General features: G+C 52.5%; 8 protein-coding genes across 9 annotated transcripts; 4 read left to right on the forward strand and 4 right to left on the reverse strand.

The window, feature by feature from the left end:
- Positions 1–1,002: 1,002 nt before the first annotated feature.
- On the forward strand, positions 1,003–3,445 carry LMH87_005649 (uncharacterized protein; the record flags this gene model as incomplete). Its single annotated transcript, XM_056203404.1, has 3 exons — positions 1,003–3,010; positions 3,071–3,340; positions 3,402–3,445. 3 exons carry the CDS (start codon positions 1,003–1,005, stop codon positions 3,443–3,445), a joined length of 2,322 nt encoding a protein of 773 aa, XP_056058867.1.
- Positions 3,446–4,191: 746 nt separating this feature from the next.
- LMH87_005650 (uncharacterized protein) lies at positions 4,192–5,387 on the forward strand (the record flags this gene model as incomplete). The annotated part of the gene is made up of 5 exons (XM_056203405.1): positions 4,192–4,516; positions 4,565–4,693; positions 4,750–4,959; positions 5,018–5,221; positions 5,299–5,387. The coding sequence occupies 5 exons, from the start codon at positions 4,192–4,194 to the stop codon at positions 5,385–5,387; spliced, it is 957 nt and encodes a 318-aa protein (XP_056058868.1).
- Positions 5,388–5,792: 405 nt separating this feature from the next.
- Positions 5,793–6,960, reverse strand: LMH87_005651 (uncharacterized protein; the record flags this gene model as incomplete). Its single annotated transcript, XM_056203406.1, has 6 exons — positions 5,793–5,863; positions 5,912–6,118; positions 6,171–6,255; positions 6,316–6,434; positions 6,502–6,630; positions 6,687–6,960. The coding sequence occupies 6 exons, from the start codon at positions 6,958–6,960 to the stop codon at positions 5,793–5,795; spliced, it is 885 nt and encodes a 294-aa protein (XP_056058869.1).
- A 648-nt stretch (positions 6,961–7,608) lies between these two features.
- LMH87_005652 (uncharacterized protein) lies at positions 7,609–8,192 on the forward strand (the record flags this gene model as incomplete). Its single annotated transcript, XM_056203407.1, has 3 exons — positions 7,609–7,877; positions 7,978–8,099; positions 8,161–8,192. The coding sequence occupies 3 exons, from the start codon at positions 7,609–7,611 to the stop codon at positions 8,190–8,192; spliced, it is 423 nt and encodes a 140-aa protein (XP_056058870.1).
- Positions 8,193–8,684: 492 nt separating this feature from the next.
- LMH87_005653 (uncharacterized protein) lies at positions 8,685–11,237 on the reverse strand (the record flags this gene model as incomplete). The annotated part of the gene is made up of 8 exons (XM_056203409.1): positions 8,685–9,328; positions 9,392–9,538; positions 9,597–9,890; positions 9,947–10,137; positions 10,187–10,356; positions 10,415–10,623; positions 10,682–10,916; positions 10,980–11,237. 8 exons carry the CDS (start codon positions 11,235–11,237, stop codon positions 8,685–8,687), a joined length of 2,148 nt encoding a protein of 715 aa, XP_056058871.1.
- Positions 11,238–11,834: 597 nt separating this feature from the next.
- Positions 11,835–13,901, reverse strand: LMH87_005654 (uncharacterized protein; the record flags this gene model as incomplete). The annotated part of the gene is made up of 3 exons (XM_056203410.1): positions 11,835–11,915; positions 11,975–13,647; positions 13,700–13,901. The coding sequence occupies 3 exons, from the start codon at positions 13,899–13,901 to the stop codon at positions 11,835–11,837; spliced, it is 1,956 nt and encodes a 651-aa protein (XP_056058872.1).
- A 446-nt stretch (positions 13,902–14,347) lies between these two features.
- On the forward strand, positions 14,348–15,772 carry LMH87_005655 (uncharacterized protein; the record flags this gene model as incomplete). 2 transcript variants are annotated; one of them, XM_056203411.1, is made up of 1 exon in its annotated part: positions 14,348–15,772. In XM_056203411.1, one exon carries the CDS (start codon positions 14,348–14,350, stop codon positions 15,770–15,772), a length of 1,425 nt encoding a protein of 474 aa, XP_056058873.1. The 2 variants fall into 2 exon arrangements, with proteins under 2 accessions (XP_056058873.1, XP_056058874.1); XM_056203412.1 differs by having other exon boundaries at positions 14,705–15,772.
- Positions 15,773–15,955: 183 nt separating this feature from the next.
- On the reverse strand, positions 15,956–20,477 carry LMH87_005656 (uncharacterized protein; the record flags this gene model as incomplete). Its single annotated transcript, XM_056203413.1, has 2 exons — positions 15,956–19,179; positions 19,235–20,477. The coding sequence occupies 2 exons, from the start codon at positions 20,475–20,477 to the stop codon at positions 15,956–15,958; spliced, it is 4,467 nt and encodes a 1,488-aa protein (XP_056058875.1).
- Positions 20,478–20,794: the final 317 nt, after the last annotated feature.

The following is a 20,794-nucleotide window of genomic DNA, read 5'->3' on the forward strand; positions in this document are numbered from 1 at the left end:
TGTTCGGTTTGAGGCTTTTCCATAAACTAAGTTACATTGTTTCCACAATAAATCAGTCACATATTCCTTAATCCAAAGGCAGCCACACCCCACAACGGAGTGATAATCATCGTGCCCGATGCCCCACGCCGAGAACTTTGGTGCGGCTGCTAAATATCAGGCTTTGTGACTGTGCAGACAAGAAAACCGGACCAGCAATCAATAATGTCCACTCAACTGTTGCTCCTACATATCAAAGCCTCACGAAGATGGGGCAAATATATAGGCTAACCCCGAGTTGTAGCAGCCCTTGATCAATGCTAGTTTTATCGCTTACTTGAGCTTGTATATTCCATCTTGAGGGTCTGCCAGCTGGCAGCTGCTGCATGTAGTGACCATGCAGCTGCAGCTTCGATTCCTACAAGCATGCCTGGTAATTAACCTATGCCGGCATATACCGCAATGCGATGCAATGCAACATTCTTCACAGCAGCTCAGCGCATCAGGCTAGGCTAACACTACCCGTCGGCTCCCACAAACTGCAACATTCGCCCGAAAGTCAGTGATCTATTCACGGCTGGGAAATATAGCAGTTTGGACGGCGGTTGCGCATCACCGGCAAGCCTTACCTCCGTTTTCTCTTGCACGTGCAGCTCTCTGCGACGACACTCAGCGCGACGATCTAAGGAGACCTCAAGAGCTTAGCAATTACTGCTACTGCTTTCCACTTGCTCGCCAATAGTCAGTAAAGACACTTTCAGCGATACTGCTGTTGGGTGCTGAAAGATGTATGCCGATGAACAATTTGAGATTGACTCGCGAATTGATTGGCACCGGCATCAACGGCACCTTGCGTCGTTCTTCAAACCTCTTCGGCTTACCGCTCTTTGCCTTGTTTCGCTAAGTGGCTGGATTGCTGCATTCTGGGGTGTTTTAAGTGGCCACAATGAGATTGTTGGCTTGAGCGATTTGTTGCGGAGGCCCGGTGTGCCGCAGGTCATCGACAACAGCCCAAGCATTGAGATGGGCCAGCATGGCGCGGAGCCTGCAAATAGCGTGTTGGTCAAGGGACTGTCAGTGGACGAGATTCTCGACAGCTCTTGGAAACCCGCAAAGCGCTCTTTCCGTTGGGTTGGAAATGGCGAAGAGGCGCTGCTCATTGGCCACTCCAAGTCAAGCGCCGGCGAGTCTGAGTTCTCGGCACAGCGCGTTGTGGCAACTAGCGGCGGCGGACTGGAAAAGTTCCGGTTGGAGAATTTTATATCCAGCCTGAATGGCGCTATATCGTCTTCATGTATCTATGAGGGCCAAGAAGTGACGCCTGAAGATATCTGGGTGGGTGACGATGGACGGCATGCGCTGATCCTCTCAAACAAGACCCCAGAATGGCGTCGTTCTTACCGCGCTCTCTACTGGCTGCTAGACCTCAACAGCACTTCGCCCACTCTAGAGGCCCTGGATCGCGATCATCCGCTAGAAGAAGCTCAGCTTGCCATTTTTTCCCCAACGGGGCAAAATGTGGCTTTTGTTCGTGACGGCAACATCTACCTTCGCCGGACGTACAACGCAACAACTGTGCCCGTTACTGCCGACACTGACCCTTCGGTGCACAATGGCATTCCTGGCTGGGGCTACGAAGAGGAGGCTCTCGAGAGCAACGTTGCGCTCTGGTGGTCCCCCGATGGCAGGCACTTGGTGTTTCTGCGCACCGACGAGTCCATGGTACAGATATACATGATGCATCTCTACACGGCGGCGGAACAAAATAGGCTATATACTCAGACTCGCCCGGTGCGGTATCCGAAACCGGGTTCTCCCAACCCCGTTGTGAATCTCCAGATCTACGACGTAGAGCGCGGTCGTCTTCTCAACATTGACTTGCCGGGTCAGCTCCCAGACGATGAGCGCATCATCTTCAGCGTCGTCTGGCTCACTGAACATCTGCTGCTCGTCAAGCAAACTGACCGCGAGAGCTCTGTTTTGATGGTCTTCCTCATTGACCTGCAGCGTGCGGGAATGGCCACTGTGGAGGCCGAGTTGATTCGCACCGAGTCTGACTTGAAGGATTGCTGGGTCGAACCCATCCGCAAGGCTCTCCATTTTGTCCCAGCGGATCCGGCACGCGGTATCCCCGGCGACGGCTACATTGACATGGTTGTGCACGACGGCTATAATCACCTAGCTTACTTTACACCATTACGGGCATCAACGCCGTCCAAAATTCTTACCTCAGGCCAGTGGGAAGTCGTCGATGCCCCCACGATGCTGGACGGAGACCATGGCTGGGTGTATTTTCTCGCGACGGTACCACAGCACCCGGATCAGCGCCATTTGTACCGTGCCAGTCTAGATGGCCGTTCCGTGATAGCGGTCACAGACGATACGCAGCCTGCCTACTACGATGTGTTATTTGCCAGCGGCGGCCGATATGCCGTGCTAGAATACAGGGGACCGGGCGTACCACGCACATCCATCATTGTTTTGACGCAGAATGCCCCAGATATTGTAGCTGACACGGATCTAAATACCGCACTCGTGGTCAAGGTTCATGAGGCGGCATCAATGCTGCCCGAGCGCCGATTTCATTACATGGATCTAGGTAGTGGCAGTCTAGCGCCCATCATGGAACTGCTCCCACCCAACTTTGATCCAGGGCGAAAATATCCGGTTATTTTCAGCCCGTATGGAGGGCCGGGGTCGCAAAGTGTAACGCAGCAATTTGCCGTCAACTTCGAGACGCTACTCGCTTCACGTGGCTATGTCGTTGTCATTGTTGACGGGCGCGGCACAGGATTTAACGGCCGCGACACCCGCTGCGTTGTGCACGGCCGTCTTGGTCACTTTGAGGCACTCGATCAGATCGCAGCCGGACGCCATTGGAAGACTAAGGACTATGTGGATTCAAACCGTATGGCAATCTGGGGCTGGAGCTTTGGCGGATTCCTGACTCTTAAGACACTGGACATGGACGGCGGGCGCACCTTTGGCCTTGGCATTGCGGTCGCGCCTGTGACTGATTGGCGGCTCTATGGTGAGCGCTCCAACAAAAACTTGGCTGGGAACTGTCTCACAATTACTGACGAATTTCTAGATTCGCTCTTTACAGAGCGGCATATGCGCACTCCGAATCACAATGGGCCAGGGTACGATGAAACAGTCATTGCCAACATGACAGCGCTTCGAGGCGTGCGACGTATACTCCTCGCGCACGGCACCGCCGACGACAACGTTCACGTTCAGAATACCCTGATGCTGGTTGACAGACTAGTAGACGTCGGGGCAGTCAATTATGACATGATGTTGTTTCCGGATGCTGACCACGCCATTCGCTTCCACGGGGCGCGGAAAGTATTGTACCAGCGTAAGTAATGGACTCTGCCAATTGAGCATTCAGGAAGTATACGAAAGCTAATAATGCGTAGGAATTCTAGACTGGCTAGAAAAGAATATGCTATGGAATTCATGACGCCTGGGCGTGGACGGGGCGTTTCTCATATGCAGTCTCCCCAGAGAGCTAATTTCGCGACTACCGGCGTGTCCTCGAATAAAGTAGACAACACTGCAACTCCTAGCGGCCTTGGAACCTTGTCCGCAATTACTCCCGTAAGAAGTGGTGAATCTGTTTTTCGTTTTAATTATTACAGCACGCCGTTGTCTTTGCTAGTGCCTACGTAAGTGGCATCCCGATGGGCTTGTCGTTTCTCGTGGCATCCTTTTGCACGCCCTCAGGCGCTAGTACCTGCTTCCAGACCATGATCTGTGGATTGATGAATATCCGCTTCAAATTTTCCAAGTACAGACTGGCTCTGTTTACTCTGCTCACTTCCGGATAATATGAAACTTGCTCACGCCGATTATTTGTAATTGCAGTCGGGTTCTGAGCCTAGTCTGTGATGGAGCAGACACTCTACTGCAGTGTCACATTGGTGCATATACTCTGCAGCTTTAGGGCGCTTCTGTGCATAGTTGCATTCTTAGCTTTGTATTCGCAAGGAACAGCTTTTGTACCAAAAACTACCTGGCCATAGCTGGAGGGGTTGACAGCGCTTAGCAGCCAGTAATGCACGGAAGCCAGCTTATTGAGTCCCATGGACATCAATTTTATGAAGGATTCGCTGTTGATCTTCGGCCGCGACCGTTGTATTGCTACACGGTCGCGCCCTCCTTTGCCGAATCAAACCACAAATCAAATTTCCAACATCATCGTTTGTCATGCCTACATTCCAAGAGAACGTCAAAGGCTGGTACTCTCGACTTTTCGACCACCAGCCAGTTCAATACGCCACCATGTACATGCCTAGCGGCAACTCATCGTCGCGCGACTCACTTGACGCAGCGAGTGATGATGTTGGCAAAGGACTGATTGAAAAGGACAGATACTCTCACTTGCCGCTGTCAGCTCACCATGAGCCGTGGTGGAAGCGAACGACTGTTCTTGTCATCAGCCATATGGTTCTACTCACTGTGTATGCTGCAGTTTTGTTTGTTGTAGTCAATAGCAGGACGAAAAGTGCAAGAATGGAGGGAATGCCAGTTTGTGAGTTAAATTCTTTTCCTCCACATGGCAATGCTGACGTGTCTGAAGCACCTGCAATTTCTGCACTCAAATGGGAGAAGCACAAATTTTCGCTTGAGGATCGCATACAAGAAAAAGGCTCCTATTCAGGCAAGCCCAATGCCGAGCTGGATAAAGCCTGGCACGATCTTCTCAACTGTGAGCCTAGATGCAACGATAAATCAGAGCTTCTCAGCACACTAATCATTCCACAGACGAAAACATCATCATTGAGCCAGAAATTATGGCGCACTACGACAGACTAGATGTTGGTGTCGCTGTTCCTGAAGGTGGTGGCTACCTTGGGACGCTCAATGTCTACCATGAGCTGCACTGCCTCAAACGACTACATCAATACATGTATCCCGACTATTACTTTGGCGACTTGACCAAGGAGCAGCATGAAATGAACCGACTCCACAATGGTAAGTCGATGCGTCCAATATTGATCGAGACGGGGGAAATGGATTGACAAGCTGGCAGAACACTGCATCGACTTCCTTCGCCAATCCTCCATGTGCCATGGCGACATCGGTTTGATTACATTTGAGTGGCACAATGACAGTCGGATTCCTGTTGCCAACGCCACTATGCACCAGTGTGTCAACTGGCAGGTACTGGATGACTGGACGCGCGCCCGCTCTGTCGACATGATGAAGCCGGGTTGGCTCGTACATCCACTTTTTGGTAAGTACAGCAGAAGAATTTCCACTCCCAAGGAGAAAAGTTTTGAGCTTTAGGCTAGTTACTGATATCCACAACAGGTCTTGCGTATCCCGATGGCGAAGGAGACAAAATCGGCGCAGTTGATCCTCATGGACATCTAGCGCAAAGTCACGGCCATAGCAAATAAAGGGAGCCAATTTTTTTGTGATTATTTAAATTACTTCTGAGAGTTTTCTGCATTCAACGACCTTCTTTGCTTTTTAAACTGCAGTACCTGTCGGGCAGACTAACCGTCTATGACGGCAGCAAGGTGGCCATGACGTCTCGGTAGTGTTGCCATTTCCATTTGCCAATTTGATAAAGCAGGCCACTTAAACTTTAATTTAATACTTACATGAGTGACTTTGAATGATGTTGCCATAAAGGTGGTTGTCGTGGAGTGTTTTCGGGTGGCCACATTGGCATGAGCAGTACACATTCAAGTACAGCATGAGATGAGTACTAGGGTTACAAAATAGAAAAACAAGGAAAGGCCACTTCGTTGCTCTCAAATATATACAAGATTCTTATTCATTATCAGAACAACGTCTAATCACGGGTCTAGCGGATACACCTTCGGACCGTGGGGCTCTGATATTCGCTTTCCGCCTGGGTACGCCGGGCCTATCGCCTCTATCAGCTGACGAAGCTCGTAGAAGACATGCAACATACCATATTTGGGATGAACCAAAAGATTCGGGGTGTAAATATCGATACGACGACTCTCTAGCCACTCTTCCAAAGACTCCCAGTCGCGGCATTGGTGCATCTGCATCCATGTGGGATTCGGGAGACGTGTCGCGTCATTCCAGTGATACGTGAAAATGGCTGTATCGGCGCGACACATTGCAGCCGATCGAAGAATGTCGATGCAATGTTCTCAAACTCATGTCAGAAAACTGGCATACGGCACGGATTCTCGCACACGCACCTGTGTGGCCCGCCAATGACGTCCTCTCGGCTGAACTTTTCGCAGCGTGGTAGTGATCGGCAAAAACAGCCTCACGCACGAGTTTCTAGATCATGGGTTAATAGTTCTCTGAAGATGTTACAAAAACAAAATGCTGGCGGCGCACCAGACAATGGAGCTCGTGAAAAACTGCCATCATACCCATGGATCCACCTCCTGAACTGAGAGGAATGGAAGTCGAATTCAATGCATGGAGTTCATCGTCCGTTATACGAATATTATGGTCTATTTTTGGGAATAAGAGAAAATGTGAGTACGAGAGGCAGGGCGCTGGCTGTAGGGATTCACTCACGGCGTAGTAGTCGATACCAAGCCGCATCAACCTCGGGGGTTGTACTACCCACGTAAGGACTAGCCTTAATATCACTGGGTCTGTCATGAATGATCGTGATCTTATCTTTGACATGCTTCGCTATCGGGGCTAGGTGTGTCACAGTTAGATGTCATTCTTTGGTGACCGGGCGCCAGTCGACTCACTGTAAAGCACCGCCGAACCCTCACAGCCGTGTTGATGCAATATGAAGTAATTCCAGCAAAATATTCCGATACCAGTGTAAATCAGAAAAATTATAGTATGAATAAAGAGCGCACCTAGGTGTCTTAGTGCCCATGTTTTGCGGCGGTATGGAGGCTGCGCCGGGATAGGTCCATCGCAGCTGGGCGACTCTTCATCGCGGTACTCGCTGCAGAAGAATGCCTCAGATAATCTAGGGTCAGACTCAGACTCTGTAGTTGAGTTCTCCATGTTCATCTTAGTAGGAATCACGTAGACTGAAGAGCGAATTGCCAGTGGACGGTGGATGTCAGCGATGAAAGCAAGCTCGCGAGGAAGAAGTGCGACGTGACTGTGTGGAAAGAGAAAAGGGAATATTGTAATATCCGACACTTTTGCAAGCTTTCAAAGCCTTGAACAAAGAATGCCGGGCAGACGAGCGTGGAGATGGTCGAGCAGCAAAATTCGAGGTATGGAGTGGGCACAGCCATGCACTGAAGCCATCGGCATGCAAAGTCACATTGTGCTAATACACATATATGCAGAGAGACTGTGGTCTAATTTGATTGTCTAACTATGCATATGCGCTTCTTTGCAGTCTATTTCTGGCCTAGTGGTGGCCCGTTCCATGAAGCAGCAAGAACGGCCCTCGCACCTTGGCCGGTGGGTAATGATGTGCATACCACCTCGAACAGCCATGAGTTTGACTTAGCTCTAGATGTTATTGTGCACTGAATCTGGCGATCGGTACTGAATCTGGTAGAATGTAGCTGGAATTCTGGATTGGCGGTTTATATAAATGCCGTATTGTCCACATAGAGCACATACCAGTCCTTTCCGAGCGGTAAATTACATTCACAAATTGCAACCAAATCTTTCCAAACTTGCCGAACTCAGATATTCAATATGCAGTTGTCTAACCTCGTCAATATTCTGGCCTTTGTCGCCGTCGTTGGAGCCTCTCCCGTCGCTTTGATTGCTCGTGGCGATGCTGATGCCGCCACTGCCTACAAAGCCGACAAGCGCTCTGATGCCGACGCTGCCACTGCGTACAAAGCCGATAAGCGTTCTGACGCTGATACCGCCACTGCTTATAAGGCTGATAAGCGCTCCGATGCTGATGCCGCTACTGCTTATAAAGCCGACAAGCGTTTTGATGCCGACGCTGCCACTGCGTACAAAGCCGATAAGCGTTCTGACGCTGATGCCGCCACTGCTTATAAGGCTGATAAGCGCTCCGATGCTGATGCCGCTACTGCGTACAAAGCCGATAAGCGTTCTGATGCTGATGCTGCTACTGCCTACAAAGCCGACAAACGTTCTGAGGCGGAGCCCGTTTACCGTCGCTCAGATGCGGATGCCGCTACCGCCTACCGGGCCGACTAAGCATTCCAATGGTAAGCAGTCACTGTTTCTCATTCTCATATAGATTGGCCAGTTGCTGACATATTTCTATAGCTACGGGGCTACGTCTTGAGCGTTGTGGCTGAGAGGCTTCTCGTTGGGCCTATGGACTTCGCGCAGCCCCATGGACGTTGTGGAAGGTCGATCGGTGAAAGGCACCGGGACCGCAGACGAACTATGGCAATGTGTACTCTTACAGTAAATGGTTGCCTATGGTGACTTCAATGTGCGTATCCGGCACGTGTGGATATCCTTTCAACAAGGATAGCCGTGGGCTATAGACGGTGACAATGCAGTTGATTACATCAGCCTTGACTCTGTGCATGAAGCTAATGCAGTGTAATTCGAATAAGTGTTACTATTTGCGTAGCGTTACGAGTGCGTTACATTGCTTAATTGATGGCCTGCAGTTGTGAGGCCAGGGAGCGCGTGTGGTGGTCCTTTTTGACATTGGCCACTTGTCTTTGCTTAGGTGGAGATGATAGTTTGCGGTCCTGGCCTGGAACATTTATGAATGTAATTTGCAAGTAGTACGCGGTATTTAAATTGATACCAGAGTATGTGTGCACGAATAAAACTTAGCATTGATCACCCGGGCATCCTACCCGTGTACCCCAGCCTTCGCCTCCCCACCCGACCGCAATCATCAGTGCTCCATTGATTATTCCCCCAATTCCTTCACCGGCTATCAATCCCGCGGCTACTGAGGAGAGGTAGTTTTCATATGAAACCCTTTGCCTGTGCCTCCAAATGCGCCCCGCCAGCGCCCCGCCCAGCATCGCCAGGCCATATGGGGGTGATGGCATCGTAAAGGCCAGTCCCATGATCATCATGTTGGGGAAATAAGGCTTGAGAGAGCTCTTTATAATATTTCGAACCAGAGCCACTGCAGCTCCGAGGACTGTGAACCACACGGCGAATGAAATACTGGTGCCGGGGACGGCGCTCTCGGTGCCGACCGAGGTGGCCACAGCTACCGCTCGCCAAGTCGAGATTGACGGTCCACCAAATTCGCAGCGGTGAACGGAGACAGTCTGGTTACTGCCAGAGCGACTTTGATTGACGTCGTTGTGTTGAATAATACATGGGTATGCGGCGATGAAAAGATTAAAAAGCATCGGAGCTGCAAGAGAGGCGAATAGCGTCCCAATTGCTTGACCTAGAAATTGAGTTGCGGCAGGGGTTCGAAGAAGATATCCGACGCGAAAGTCGCCCATCAAGTCTGCCAGTGAGTTTGTTAGCCCAATGCCAGGAGATGAGACCTCTGTGTGGAAAACTGGCGTACCGCAAGCTTGGCTTGCACTCATGTTGGCCAAGGCGCCGCCGAGGAGATTGAGTCGCTGCTGCAGGGTTAGATCGAGTCCTGAATTGCCGTGGCTGATACTCAAAATAATTTGCGACACTGTCGATACTGCCGTCAAGGGTGTGGTATCTACACTCAGGTAATGGGTCAGAAGATGATAAAACCCTGGTACCAAACGGAGCAGTACCTGTTGCGCCAGTCGCCTGTATTGCGACGAGCGAAAGGGGAAACGTTAAAGCTAGTGCAAGCAGAGTCTTGAGTACCGAAATACCAAAGGCAAACTTCATGCCAATGATAGCGAATATTCCCGCAAGGAAGAGTCCCGGGGCCCAGGAAAAAGCAGAAATACTGTGGCGGCTCGAATATCGTTCGCCATTGTCACCATTTGGTAGAGCAGCATAACTACTCGACCGTATTGCTGTTTCGGTGCGGGTAAATAGACCACTTGAATAAAGCATTGAAATCAACTGGTACAACATATCTATGGTGATTCCTTGGTTAGATAATGGCTCTTTAGAGAGCAGGTAACATTCATACCAGTCAAAGAGACTGCAAGCATACACGCCACGCCTGGCCATAGCAGCCAGTATCTCGGGCTGGGAGAATTAGCGTTGGCGTACTCTGCCGACATTGACGTATACGAATATAATCCCTCCCAGTACGGCTCCGCCGATACTGGTAAACCGAACGCGATTCGCTGCGAGACAACATAAGGCCCAACAACCGCCCTGTTGAGAATGAGTGCGGGCTAGACGGTCGGCGGTTCTGGAGACTCACCATGCCAAGACTGAGCCAGCAAAAAAGGAGGCTGCTATATTTATGTCGACTAGCATTCCCGATCCTATCATAGCCGGCGTCCATTCTATGAACCAGCCCCAGCTCTCTGCCGCCATGGCGACGTCTGGAAAGAGGTTCGCTGCACGAGCCCACGTAAAAATATGCCACTCCTACTCAGTGCGTTAGTCCAATGCATACGTGCTGCAAGTGCAACAAACGATTACTTACCCAAAGAACTCCAGTGGCTAATGGTGATAGTATTCGTAGCGTGCCGGCGGCAGCAAAGGCCCAAATTGTGACGCGCAGCTGCTTTACTGCCGTGGACGCTGAACTAGCCGCCGAGTGCAAGGCCCGAATGGTAAGTGCCGTCACAGTGGATGATGGGAAAACGAGATTCAGGTCCCGGGCCGACTTTTTCTCGATGAAGAATTTTCTCACTGTAAAACAAACGTCAGCTACGGGTCGGTTTATCAAACGATGGGATATCCCGCTCACAAGGCACAACCGAAAGCAGGCCGAAATACCCCCCCGCGACCGTCAGCAGCAGGATATGCAAAAGATCTTTGGAGGGAGTATCAAGTAGCCCAAGTTGGTATGTAGCCGGTATGGCGGAGATGAAAGTGCTGGACAAGCCAGCTGACGCGGTCGCAATGGTCTGTACAATGTTATTCTGGTGTGGGCCAAATGTGGCAGGAGAGCGATTTTTGAAAATAGCGAATCCAACAACAGACTGCAGCGTGAAACAGTTAGCGACATACTAGTGACTCATTTTCTCATATAAAGTGAAATGTACCCCCAGAAGGTTTGCAGATGATGTCCAGCCTGTCTTCAGTCCAAGATAGATGTTGGACCCATTGACCATTATGCCACAGATGACGCCAACCAAAATAGAGGGAAGCGTCACGAGCGTCCCGCTTGATTCTGGAAACGTCGTTTCAGGGAATGGCGTAAACTTGTCAGTCCAAGGTTCCATTTCTTTATCCATGTCGCCAGCGATAGAATTGCTACTTTCTGATGCAGGATATTGCACTTCATTGTTGTCGTGGGCCATTGTTGCAAAGCCAGTTCAATCTCGACACAGCCTTGCCCGCAGAATAGAGGAATAATACCAGCTCCCCTGGCTCCTGGTTTGGGGAATATTGGAAGCTATAGAGATCTTTTCCCATTCTTCGCGGTCTTGTCGGCGGCTTGCCCGTTGTGGTCAGGGCTACGATGACCTCGCATACGCCATGCAGATCCGCAATGGCGGGTTGACAGCACAGAAGCTCTGGATGCCAATCCACATTAAAATACTCAATTTACAACGCATACTGCTACACAGTAGTTCTGATGCCCAATTTTCTGTCAACACTCCGCTCAACTGGCGTATTCTAGACGTGAGCGATGTTCCCGTAGTGTATTGAAGAAAGAGACCGTTATTAGTAGTTCCAGTGGGGAATTGCACCAGGCTTTATAGAAGCAGTCATTGATCGTATGGCGCAGTGTACTCAAGGGCATGCAAGGTTCTAGTAATAGCGCATGGAGTACACATATCATGAGAGAGAAATTGCTATTGACTGTACACCGCAGCGCTTTAATTGAACATTTCCAAAGGATTCCAATGAACAATACGCAACTACTGCAAAAATCCCATTTGACCAAGTACCCATCATATACCTGGCAAATAATACCAAGGTCGAGTAGCTCGAAACCGCGATGCCAGCGCCGCTTCCTTGAGTTTCGGGAACCACTACCGTGAAGAGTGTTAGTTTCAGCACAAATGTAGATAAAAAGGCCGTGTCTGCTCACGGGTGTTCCAAGTCCCGTAGCTGGATCCCAACCCTCAGTCGCCGGAAAGCCGGAGGTATTGCAGCCCATGTTGGAACCGACTTTGACGTCCCGAAAAGCCGATGCACCAGCTGAATACAGCCATGGGTTGAGAAAGCCAAGCGGGGGCCGGCCGGCGTCTATCAGCGCATCATTGACAAGAGCGACGATGGCGGCAACAGTTGGCGTCGACGCGCTCGTCCCATCCTGAAGGTGCGCCACCGCGCCCCAAAGCACCGAGAAGTGATACCCCATGGCTGCAATGTCTGGGTAAGCGCGCCCTGCATGGTTAAACAGGCCGCTGTAATCTTCCTGCTCCGGGTCTTCCTCTACTCTGCGATCGAACTCGGCAAGATACGACTCGACGGCCGCGCGCTGGTACGCCGGCCGCGCAAAGACATCGCTGAAGCCCCCGCCAGACGCATAACTACTACGGGCGTCAAAGGCCACCATCTCGGGCTCGATGAAGCGCGTGGCCCCTACAGCGGTGACATAGGGGCAGCTGGCGGGAAAGCTGGGCATGAACCGGCGGCGCTTCTCGTCCAGCGTCACGCACTGCTTGGTGCGGCCGACGCCGTAGTCACCGCTCGCCACGAGGACGGACACGCCTCGGGCCGCAAGCTGCGCGAACTCGGCGCACACGCGGCGCGCGTACTCGGGCGGCACGAGCTTTTCGTCTTCCGCGTAGGAGATCGATATCACAGACGGCGGGTTCTCGACGCTCTGCATGTGCCTCAGCCACGCCAGGTACGGCTCGTTGGTGTTCTTGGTGTGCATACTGAGCGGACGGAAGGGCGGCTTGCCACCCACGTTGTACATGACCAGCGGCGTAGGCCAGCTGATGCCGAGCATCGTCTGCGCGTCGAGCGCGCCCTCGTATCCTTTTTGGTCCTTATTCTGCTGCGGTGTGTTGGGCGTCTGCTGGTCGTCGCCGCCGCTCACCAGCTCCACGGAAAAGGCAGCCTCGGCATGCGCCGCCGCCGCGTCTGGCCGGTACCGCGCAAGATACAGTGCCACATCGGAGCGGTTTGCTACCTGGCCCAGGAAGTTGACCATGCCCATCGAGTTCTTGCTGCTGGCGGCGGAGATTTGCGGCGAGTAGCCCCAGGTGCCGTAGAGCACCCGCAGGCACAGGGGGGAGATGGCAAGACGGTTGCAGGCTTCGGCTGGCGTGGGGTTCGCGGACAGCGCATCCTCGGCCGGGATGTCCAGATGTCCGCGGTCGAGCCAGTCTTCCTCGACCAGCTCTTCGTGTGTCGGCACCCGACCCTCAGTCTCCCAGAGCGGTGCCGGAGCGCCGTATTTGAGCTGCGCAGTCGGAAGGATGAATACGTTGGTAGGCGCGATGACTTCAACGACGTCTAATAGATGTGTCGGCAGCGACCATTCCAGAGTACGGATAGCAATAGTACCGGATGGGATGTGCTCAAATGTCCAGTACTCTGTCTGGAGTAGATGCTCAAGGCATTTTATTGGCATGCAAATCTCCAGCCAGTCACCCGTCGGAGATTTTGACACGTTGTGGGCCTTCAGGCCTCCCGACTCAGACAGCCATTCCAGAACGCAGCGGACATGGTCTGGTTCAGGTCGCAGCAGCTTCTGGATTTGCCTAGTTGAGAGGTGCTTGCCGTATTCTGGGTGTGTAGGAGTAGAAACTATGACCTGTGAGCTCCTGTGTAGATTTGGAATTAGGTGGTGGTCACCTACCCTGAAGCAGCCTTTGTTCAAAGGACGCGAAACCGTGCTGCACGAGGCCAATAGACACATCGACTAGATCATTCGGGTACGCTCGCCGAATCCGTTTCCATTCAGAAGGCTCTTGTATCAAACTCTTCCGCTGGTAGTTTGGCAGGCCAGTGACACCTGCGACGGCAAGCAGCGGCACGAATATGCCCGTTACCAATTTCATTGTACATTCGGCGTAATTGCAAAAACATGTCGAATGCTTCCGGGGGCTCTGAATAGAAGACAAAATGTTGAGCCTCTATTCCCATTCCCGGGGTATTGGCGTACGGCGATTGACTGCTGAGGCGGGACTGAGTGTATCGTCACCCTGTAAGCTCATGCGCAGTCACCCAAAGCGTCTGTGCATACTAAGTTGACCGTGCTTTTGCAGGGGGACTGACTGTGCAGGGCAACTACGCAGCCTTCTTTGCAACGACTAGGATTTTCTTCTTCGCGTAAGACGACATGAGCTACGTAACAATCTTGGCGCTTTCTGAAAACTAATGTTCTGACTATGCCGTCTTTCAGTGTCCCTGTTAAGCCCACCTCTGGTTCGACTTTGAATGGCGATGGATTGGTGTTCCCCTTAACCTTGCTTCCTTAAATACCAATTTTTGCGAAAAATGCACAATGTCGACTAGATCATCAACTCGTTTGCATCACTTATTCACTGCGATACTCGCAAGTTCTTCAGTTCAGGCCACCCCCGCTCAATATTGCCGATTTGGCCATGGAGCAGGTGAAGTGGACTTTTGCCTCGGCGTTTCGACGCACCGCAACTCTTCCACAAATTACCACGACGTTTATCTCAGCCTATCCGTTACGCGCGATTCCGACACTGGCTGGACGGCAGTTGGGGCGGGCTCCTTGATGGTCGGCGCGCTCATGTTCATCGTGTACGGAGATCCAGACGGGGAGGCATCGCCGGTGCTGAGCGTTCGGACTGTCCAAGGCCATCAGCAGCCTCGTCTGGTCAGCAAAGCGGGCATGGGCGGAGCAGACCTGCGTGTATTGCAGGCGCGCTGGATGCAGACGACGCCATCTGCACAATACGAACAGTATGCCCTGTCAGCCAGCTACCGTCCACAGTCCGCACGCTTCTCGATTGTGTGCTACTCCTGTGAGCGCTGGCCGGGCACACCCTTCACCCCCGATGCAGCCTCCCAGCCATGGATCTGGGCGTGGAACAGCCAGCAGCAGTTCGAGGTGTATAGTTTCGACGCTGACTTGGATATGCATGCGCACGGCGCCGGACAGGGCGGCTGGGGTTGCTTTTACATGAACATGGCGCAAGCCCTCACTCAACATGGGGACTATCTACCTTCATTCCCGCCGTTGCGACCCGCGGTATTGCATGTAGGCGCCTCTGACACCCCGATAGGATTCAAAGGCGTCACGGCCGCAGTCGACAGATTCTGGCGCAAGATCCTGACCACATCACCACATCAACGTGCTCATGGGGTTCTGATGGCAAGCAGCATCTTGGCTCTCTTCCCTGCCGGCATCTTGGCGCTGAGGAGCGGTTCGCCACACGCATTCATGTACCACTGGCTGTTGCAGAGCCTGGCAACAATGTGTATGCTGTTCGGGGTAGGCCTGGGTGTCTTGCTGGTCCGCACGCATGGCCACAATGCTGCTGACCATCATATAATCAAATCGAAGCTTGCAAGCAGTCTCTTTGGGAACTACGGCCATAGCAAGCGGCACGACGAGAGCTCGGCGGCTGCTGCTGCCATGTTTGCCGCACATCAGTGGCTAGGTGGAATTTTTGTGAGCTTTGTCATGTTGCAAATCCTCTTGGGCTGGTGGCATCACGTCATCTTTGTGCGTATTCGAGCAAGGACTTGGGTATCCCACGTTCACATTTGGCTTGGGAGGACCAGTATGCTTGAAGGTTCCATGAATCTGCTGCTCGGTATGGCTCTGGCAAGCTACAGCATGGCTAGTATCAGCGTCGCAGCAGTGTTTATTGTTTTGGAGACACTGGCAATTGCGTTCTGGATAAGGCGTAAGCGCGCCATGCTTCATAGCGCGGCAGGCGACTACGGAGACTAATCAATGCAAGCCAACACTTTTTATTCTATGATACAAGCTGCCTGTCACCGCGTGCTCCGACGCAAATCTCAGGCGCAGCCGTTTTACTTGACAACGGCGCTGGTAGCGTACTTGTAATACAGGCCGCAACGTTATTCGTTGAATTCCGGAGGCAGGACTAACACCCAGAGATCAAATCTTTAGCTATCGCTTTAAATTGTTCTTCATCTTCTGCTCATATTCCTCATTTGTAGCTCGCGTCGTCTCAGACTTGATATTGTCGTTGATGTCCCGATCTGCTGACTCGACATCTAAGTCTGTCACCTCGTCACTGCCATCATCCCCTTTGAGCCCAGGATCCCTTTCTTCGCCAAATCTGTGTGCAAGCATATCCGCCACCCATTGCTCAAACTTTTTGGGTTCCGCGATCCTCTCCAGCACGGCCGTCGGCATGTCCTCTACTTTGTACTTGGCTCCAGCCCTAACCAGCTCGCCTACCACATGGGCCATCTTCCACGCCTCCTTCTCCATTGTCGACGTCATGTAAATCGGCGTCGTCGGCCCATCATCAAGATTGTACACCTCGTTGACGTCCGCGCCGTGATTGACCAGCACCTTGACAACGCTTGCATTCGCGTGCTGAATCGCCCCCACCAACGGCGACTGGCCATGCTTGTTTTTCGTGTCCAGACGGGCGCCCGCCTCCAAGAGCCGCTGCAAAATCTTGCTTCTGCTGGACTCGGCTGCGAACCACACCGGCGTGTTCAGGTCGGTATCGGTGGCGTTCACATTTGCTCCCAGGCTCAGCAACATCTCGAGTGGTTCGCTAATCGTCTCCTCATTTTCAATTCGTCCGGCAATCAAGTGAATCAGGGGTGTCGAGCGCGACCTCTTACCCGCTGATCGTTGGTCCACATCCATGCCCTGTCTCGAAAGCCACTCGATAGCCTCTGTATTTCCATGTTCCGCGGCAACATGCATACTATCGGCGGCGGCGAGGTCCACCCCATGCTTGCTCACGAGCTCGAGAACTTCCACACTAGCTTTTTCAGTAATGGCATCTCTCCAAGCAGAGAGAATAGCGTTTTTAGTAGACCATTCAGGCGCAGAGTTGTCCGAGCCAGAGATAGCCTTGAGGAGCATGGCCAGGACTTCGCATTGTGTCTTCTCCGCCGCTATCCCCAGTGCCTTGGACTCCGTAATGTCGGCGCCCGAATTCAGAAGTGCCCTAGTTATCTTTAGATTGCCCCTGGAAGCGGCTATTGCGAGCGGATAGCCCTGCAATTCTTTTTCTGATTGCCATGCGGGAGGCAGATTTGGGTCCGCGTGGTGATCCAGAAGCAGTTGCACAATGTCCAATCTCTCTGCCATCACCGCGGCCTGCAAAGGCCTCGTATAGTTGTGTCCCATCACATTCGGGTCTGCTCCATGTTTCAGAAGAGCCTCAATGACAGCCACATGGCGGCCTGCGGTGGCAAGAAGCAGCAGGCTTTCGCCCATAAGGTTGGTGGCGTTAGCGTCAGCCCGTCCGTCTGCCAGCCACTCATTCAGCGAGTCACCGAGGCCGAGCAAAGCGGCACCAATTACAGGGTCGCCGCTAGGGCGAAGTTTGGTGCGAGGAAATTGGCTTTTCAGACCACCGGCACTTTCCGGATCAGCCATTGTGAGATTGAGACCACCCAGACCAAAGGCTGTCCACGCTCGGTAGGCAATGCTGGATGACCCTGGCTCACCCAAGAATTCCTTCAAGAGGGAATCCATCAAGCCAAGAAGACTTTCGTGTCGCTCCGCTCTTCTGATATGAAGTGACCAGGCTTCTGATGCGTATTGTGTCCAGCGTTCCAACGCGCTGTAGCGGAAAATGTCGAGGTACGCATCTAACTCAACGCTTGTGCACGCGGATTCATACTCGTGGTAATGGATATCCTTCAGAGACACAAAGCATCTGAAAGGAGGTGTCGCAAAATTATCCAGGGCTGAATCACCGTGGCTATAGGCTGCGTCATATTCTCCAGCATTGACACTCTCAAGCTCATCGTCCGAATCGTGCCAAACTACTCGACGGTAGAAATCCTTGTCGATGACCTTTACGTTGAGAACCGGACATTCTTCAAAGTCCCTCTCTTCATTGTAGTCTCCCTTTTCTTCGTCACTGTAGTCTTCGCCCTCATCATCTTTGCTCTTTAATTCACCTTGCACCAGCTCATCCCGGCTAAGGCGAAGGATCGTCCGTAGACATATACACGCCACGAATGCATTTGCCTCCGCAATAGACCAGTGATGTAGTTCCAGATATTCTCGAACTGACAAGTGAGAGAAGCGACATATTGCATTCGAGTAGGATGGCTTTGAGGCCGTTTCATCCACAACTCTCATTCGGTATTTGCTGGATGGGACGTCGGAATACTGAACTTTTGGCTTCTTGGCCTCTTTGTCGTCTTCTATCTCTTGCTGCTCTGCAGCTGCGGAAGCTTCGGGCAGTCCATCGGCAACGACCATAAAATTGTGGCAGGCGTCACGAAGGTAGGCAATGTCAACGTCCGGGTCCAGGCAGAATGTCTCGCTAGGAAACTGCGTCGCAGCAATCACCATCTCCTCTGGGCTGAGAGGTCTCCATGAACACATGAGAATCTTGAAAACAGCGAGAGCCACATCCCGCTTGCTCCCGGCTTGCGCGTTGATGTCGCTGAATATCTTGTGATAGGCAGCCTCGAGGCCCCGTGGGAGCTTGTCCAAGTAAGCAGAAATATCCTTGTTTCTGTTGAGCTTCAAGAGCTCGTCGATGTGCAAGGCAGCCCACTGGAACATCCCTTGGCTTTTCTCTTGGAAGGTACGCAGAACATCTTGTCGAACTTTCTTCGTCAACTTCGTCCGGCAAAATTCGCTCTGTTCCATTTTCTTCAGGACAAACTTCTCAATGTCGGACTGGTTGTCGTTGGCAGTAACTTCAAGATGGCCACGAGTCTGGTAACGATCTCTCAAGTCCTGATCCTGCCGACTTGCGATGTAGATCTTGACGGTTTGCGTCGACTTGGCCACAATGTCGTCCAGAGTGTCCATCAGCACATATCGTGTGTCGCGGTCGCACTCATCCAGACCATCGATGGCAATGGTGGTCTGGGAGTGATCCCTTGTTAGCTGTAGAAGGAGGCTATGGCATTCCTCGGTGGTGAGCCGGTCCCTGGAAAATCCAGACCTTTTGCGATCTGTGTATTTGGCCTCGATGTAAGGGATAATGGATGACTCGTCTTTTGGTGACGATAGCTGCCTCACCAGGCTCCGAAGCACAACAACCGGGTCGCGATGGTCAGTGCGGTTTCGGTCACAGTAAAAGTACGCAAAGGCGTTGTTGCTAAATTCCGGACCGTCGGATTGGCCAAGGATGTCGTCGATTACTTTGGAGGACAGCTTTGTCTTACCGGCTCCAGCTTGGGTTGGTTCAGCGACTGACGGCAACGGCGTGGGGAAGCGAGGTCAACTTACGAATTCCATTGAGCCAGAGTACAGTAGAGGACTTCGCATTTCGCCAACTGTGGTACTTTCCGTTGTCCAGCAACCACTGACCGGTCCCCTCGACGCGCCCTTTGGTTGCGTTGTAGTGGTCTGTCTCATAGGGCACGTCGGACAACCACAAAAAGACTTTGCACCTATCCTCGTCATCCAGCTTCTTCCAGAACCTGGACATCTGAGCGGTGTTTCGTTCCATATGTTCCTTCAACATCTCGCGTAGCTTCCGGAAGTTGGCATCCTGGAGATTGCGGCTGTTGGAGCTGGCGTGCCGCTCGCAGTTGTTGGCTGCCATCTCACAGCGATCCTCGAGCTTACCCAGGTCGGACATCATGCCGGAGAAGTGGCTCGGGTCAAGGGCAGCCTTGAAGGCCCTTGCTACAGTACCCGTCTCTATCATCTTCACGTAGGAAATCATGATGGAGAGGGTTTGAGAGTACATGCGAGTAATGCCTTTTTGCAGATCTCTGAGCGCCTCGACGGCATACTCGGGGCCATTGGACATGTGTCCCGGCGACAAGTACAGGCCCTCATAGATTTTTCCCCGATTCATAATGCTGGTCGCGAGCTCGACTGCCACGAGGATCTGCCCGTTTTGCTCTACATCTGCCGTGGCAACCTGTAGCACGACCCTGATAACAGCCCATGGTATCCCCGCGTGTATGGGATCAGCGGAGGAGGCAATATCGCCCAGACTCTTGAATACGTTGATCCAGCTGACGATCTTCTCGACAACATCGCGGAGAACGATACGCCGACCGCCGAATTCAAACTTCCAGGCCTTTTCTTCCGCCAGCTGCTGCTTCTGCCGGACGACCTCTTGCAGGACATCCTGGAGATTTCTCTCCTGGCCTGGGTTGCCAATAGCCGTTTCGAGAAGATCCCGATCTGCCTGGCCTAATGCATTCCTCGCCTCCTCCCAAAGGTCCAGCTCTGGTGTAGCTTGATTGTACGGCGGCGGGTTAGTATCTCCCTCCTTCTCAGCTTCCGCACCCGTGGATGCCCCCTTTAAGTCCACATCCGCCTTTGCGGCGACTTGCGTGGGTTCGGAGTGTGACTTGGTGATCTCCTGTTTTGGTGCAGCCTTATCCTCAGCCTTGGGCCCGTTACCCTGGCTTTGGCTCTTCGTCAGCGGCTCGGGCTGAGGCGACTTGGAGCGCGAGCGGAAGAGCCAGTCCTTGACTTTACTGCTCTTGCGTTGATGCTGGCGTTCCATCATGCCTCGTGCGCAGCGTCGGTACCTCTGCCGCGTTGGATCAAATGGCGAGGGTGGCCAGGAATCCGGTGTGTCGGATTACGCTGTGAGGGAGCGGGCGCCATGGTAAAGACGAGTCGGTGACATATTGTGATGTATGATCGTCCGACACTGGCGGGCGGGGGCGTCGGCGCCTGCATTGGATAGCGCTGACCTGGCCCGCCACAATGCATGGCTGGCTGCGACGATGGCGAATCAACCCTTCTAACTAGATGCCAATGAAAGCTCAGTACTGTGTAGCGCTGCCGCCCGCCTGCATCCTGAGATTACTGAGGGTGCTG

Source organism: Akanthomyces muscarius, chromosome 1 (genome assembly GCF_028009165.1).
Source record: "Akanthomyces muscarius strain Ve6 chromosome 1, whole genome shotgun sequence".
Classification (NCBI taxonomy): domain Eukaryota; kingdom Fungi; phylum Ascomycota; class Sordariomycetes; order Hypocreales; family Cordycipitaceae; genus Akanthomyces; species Akanthomyces muscarius.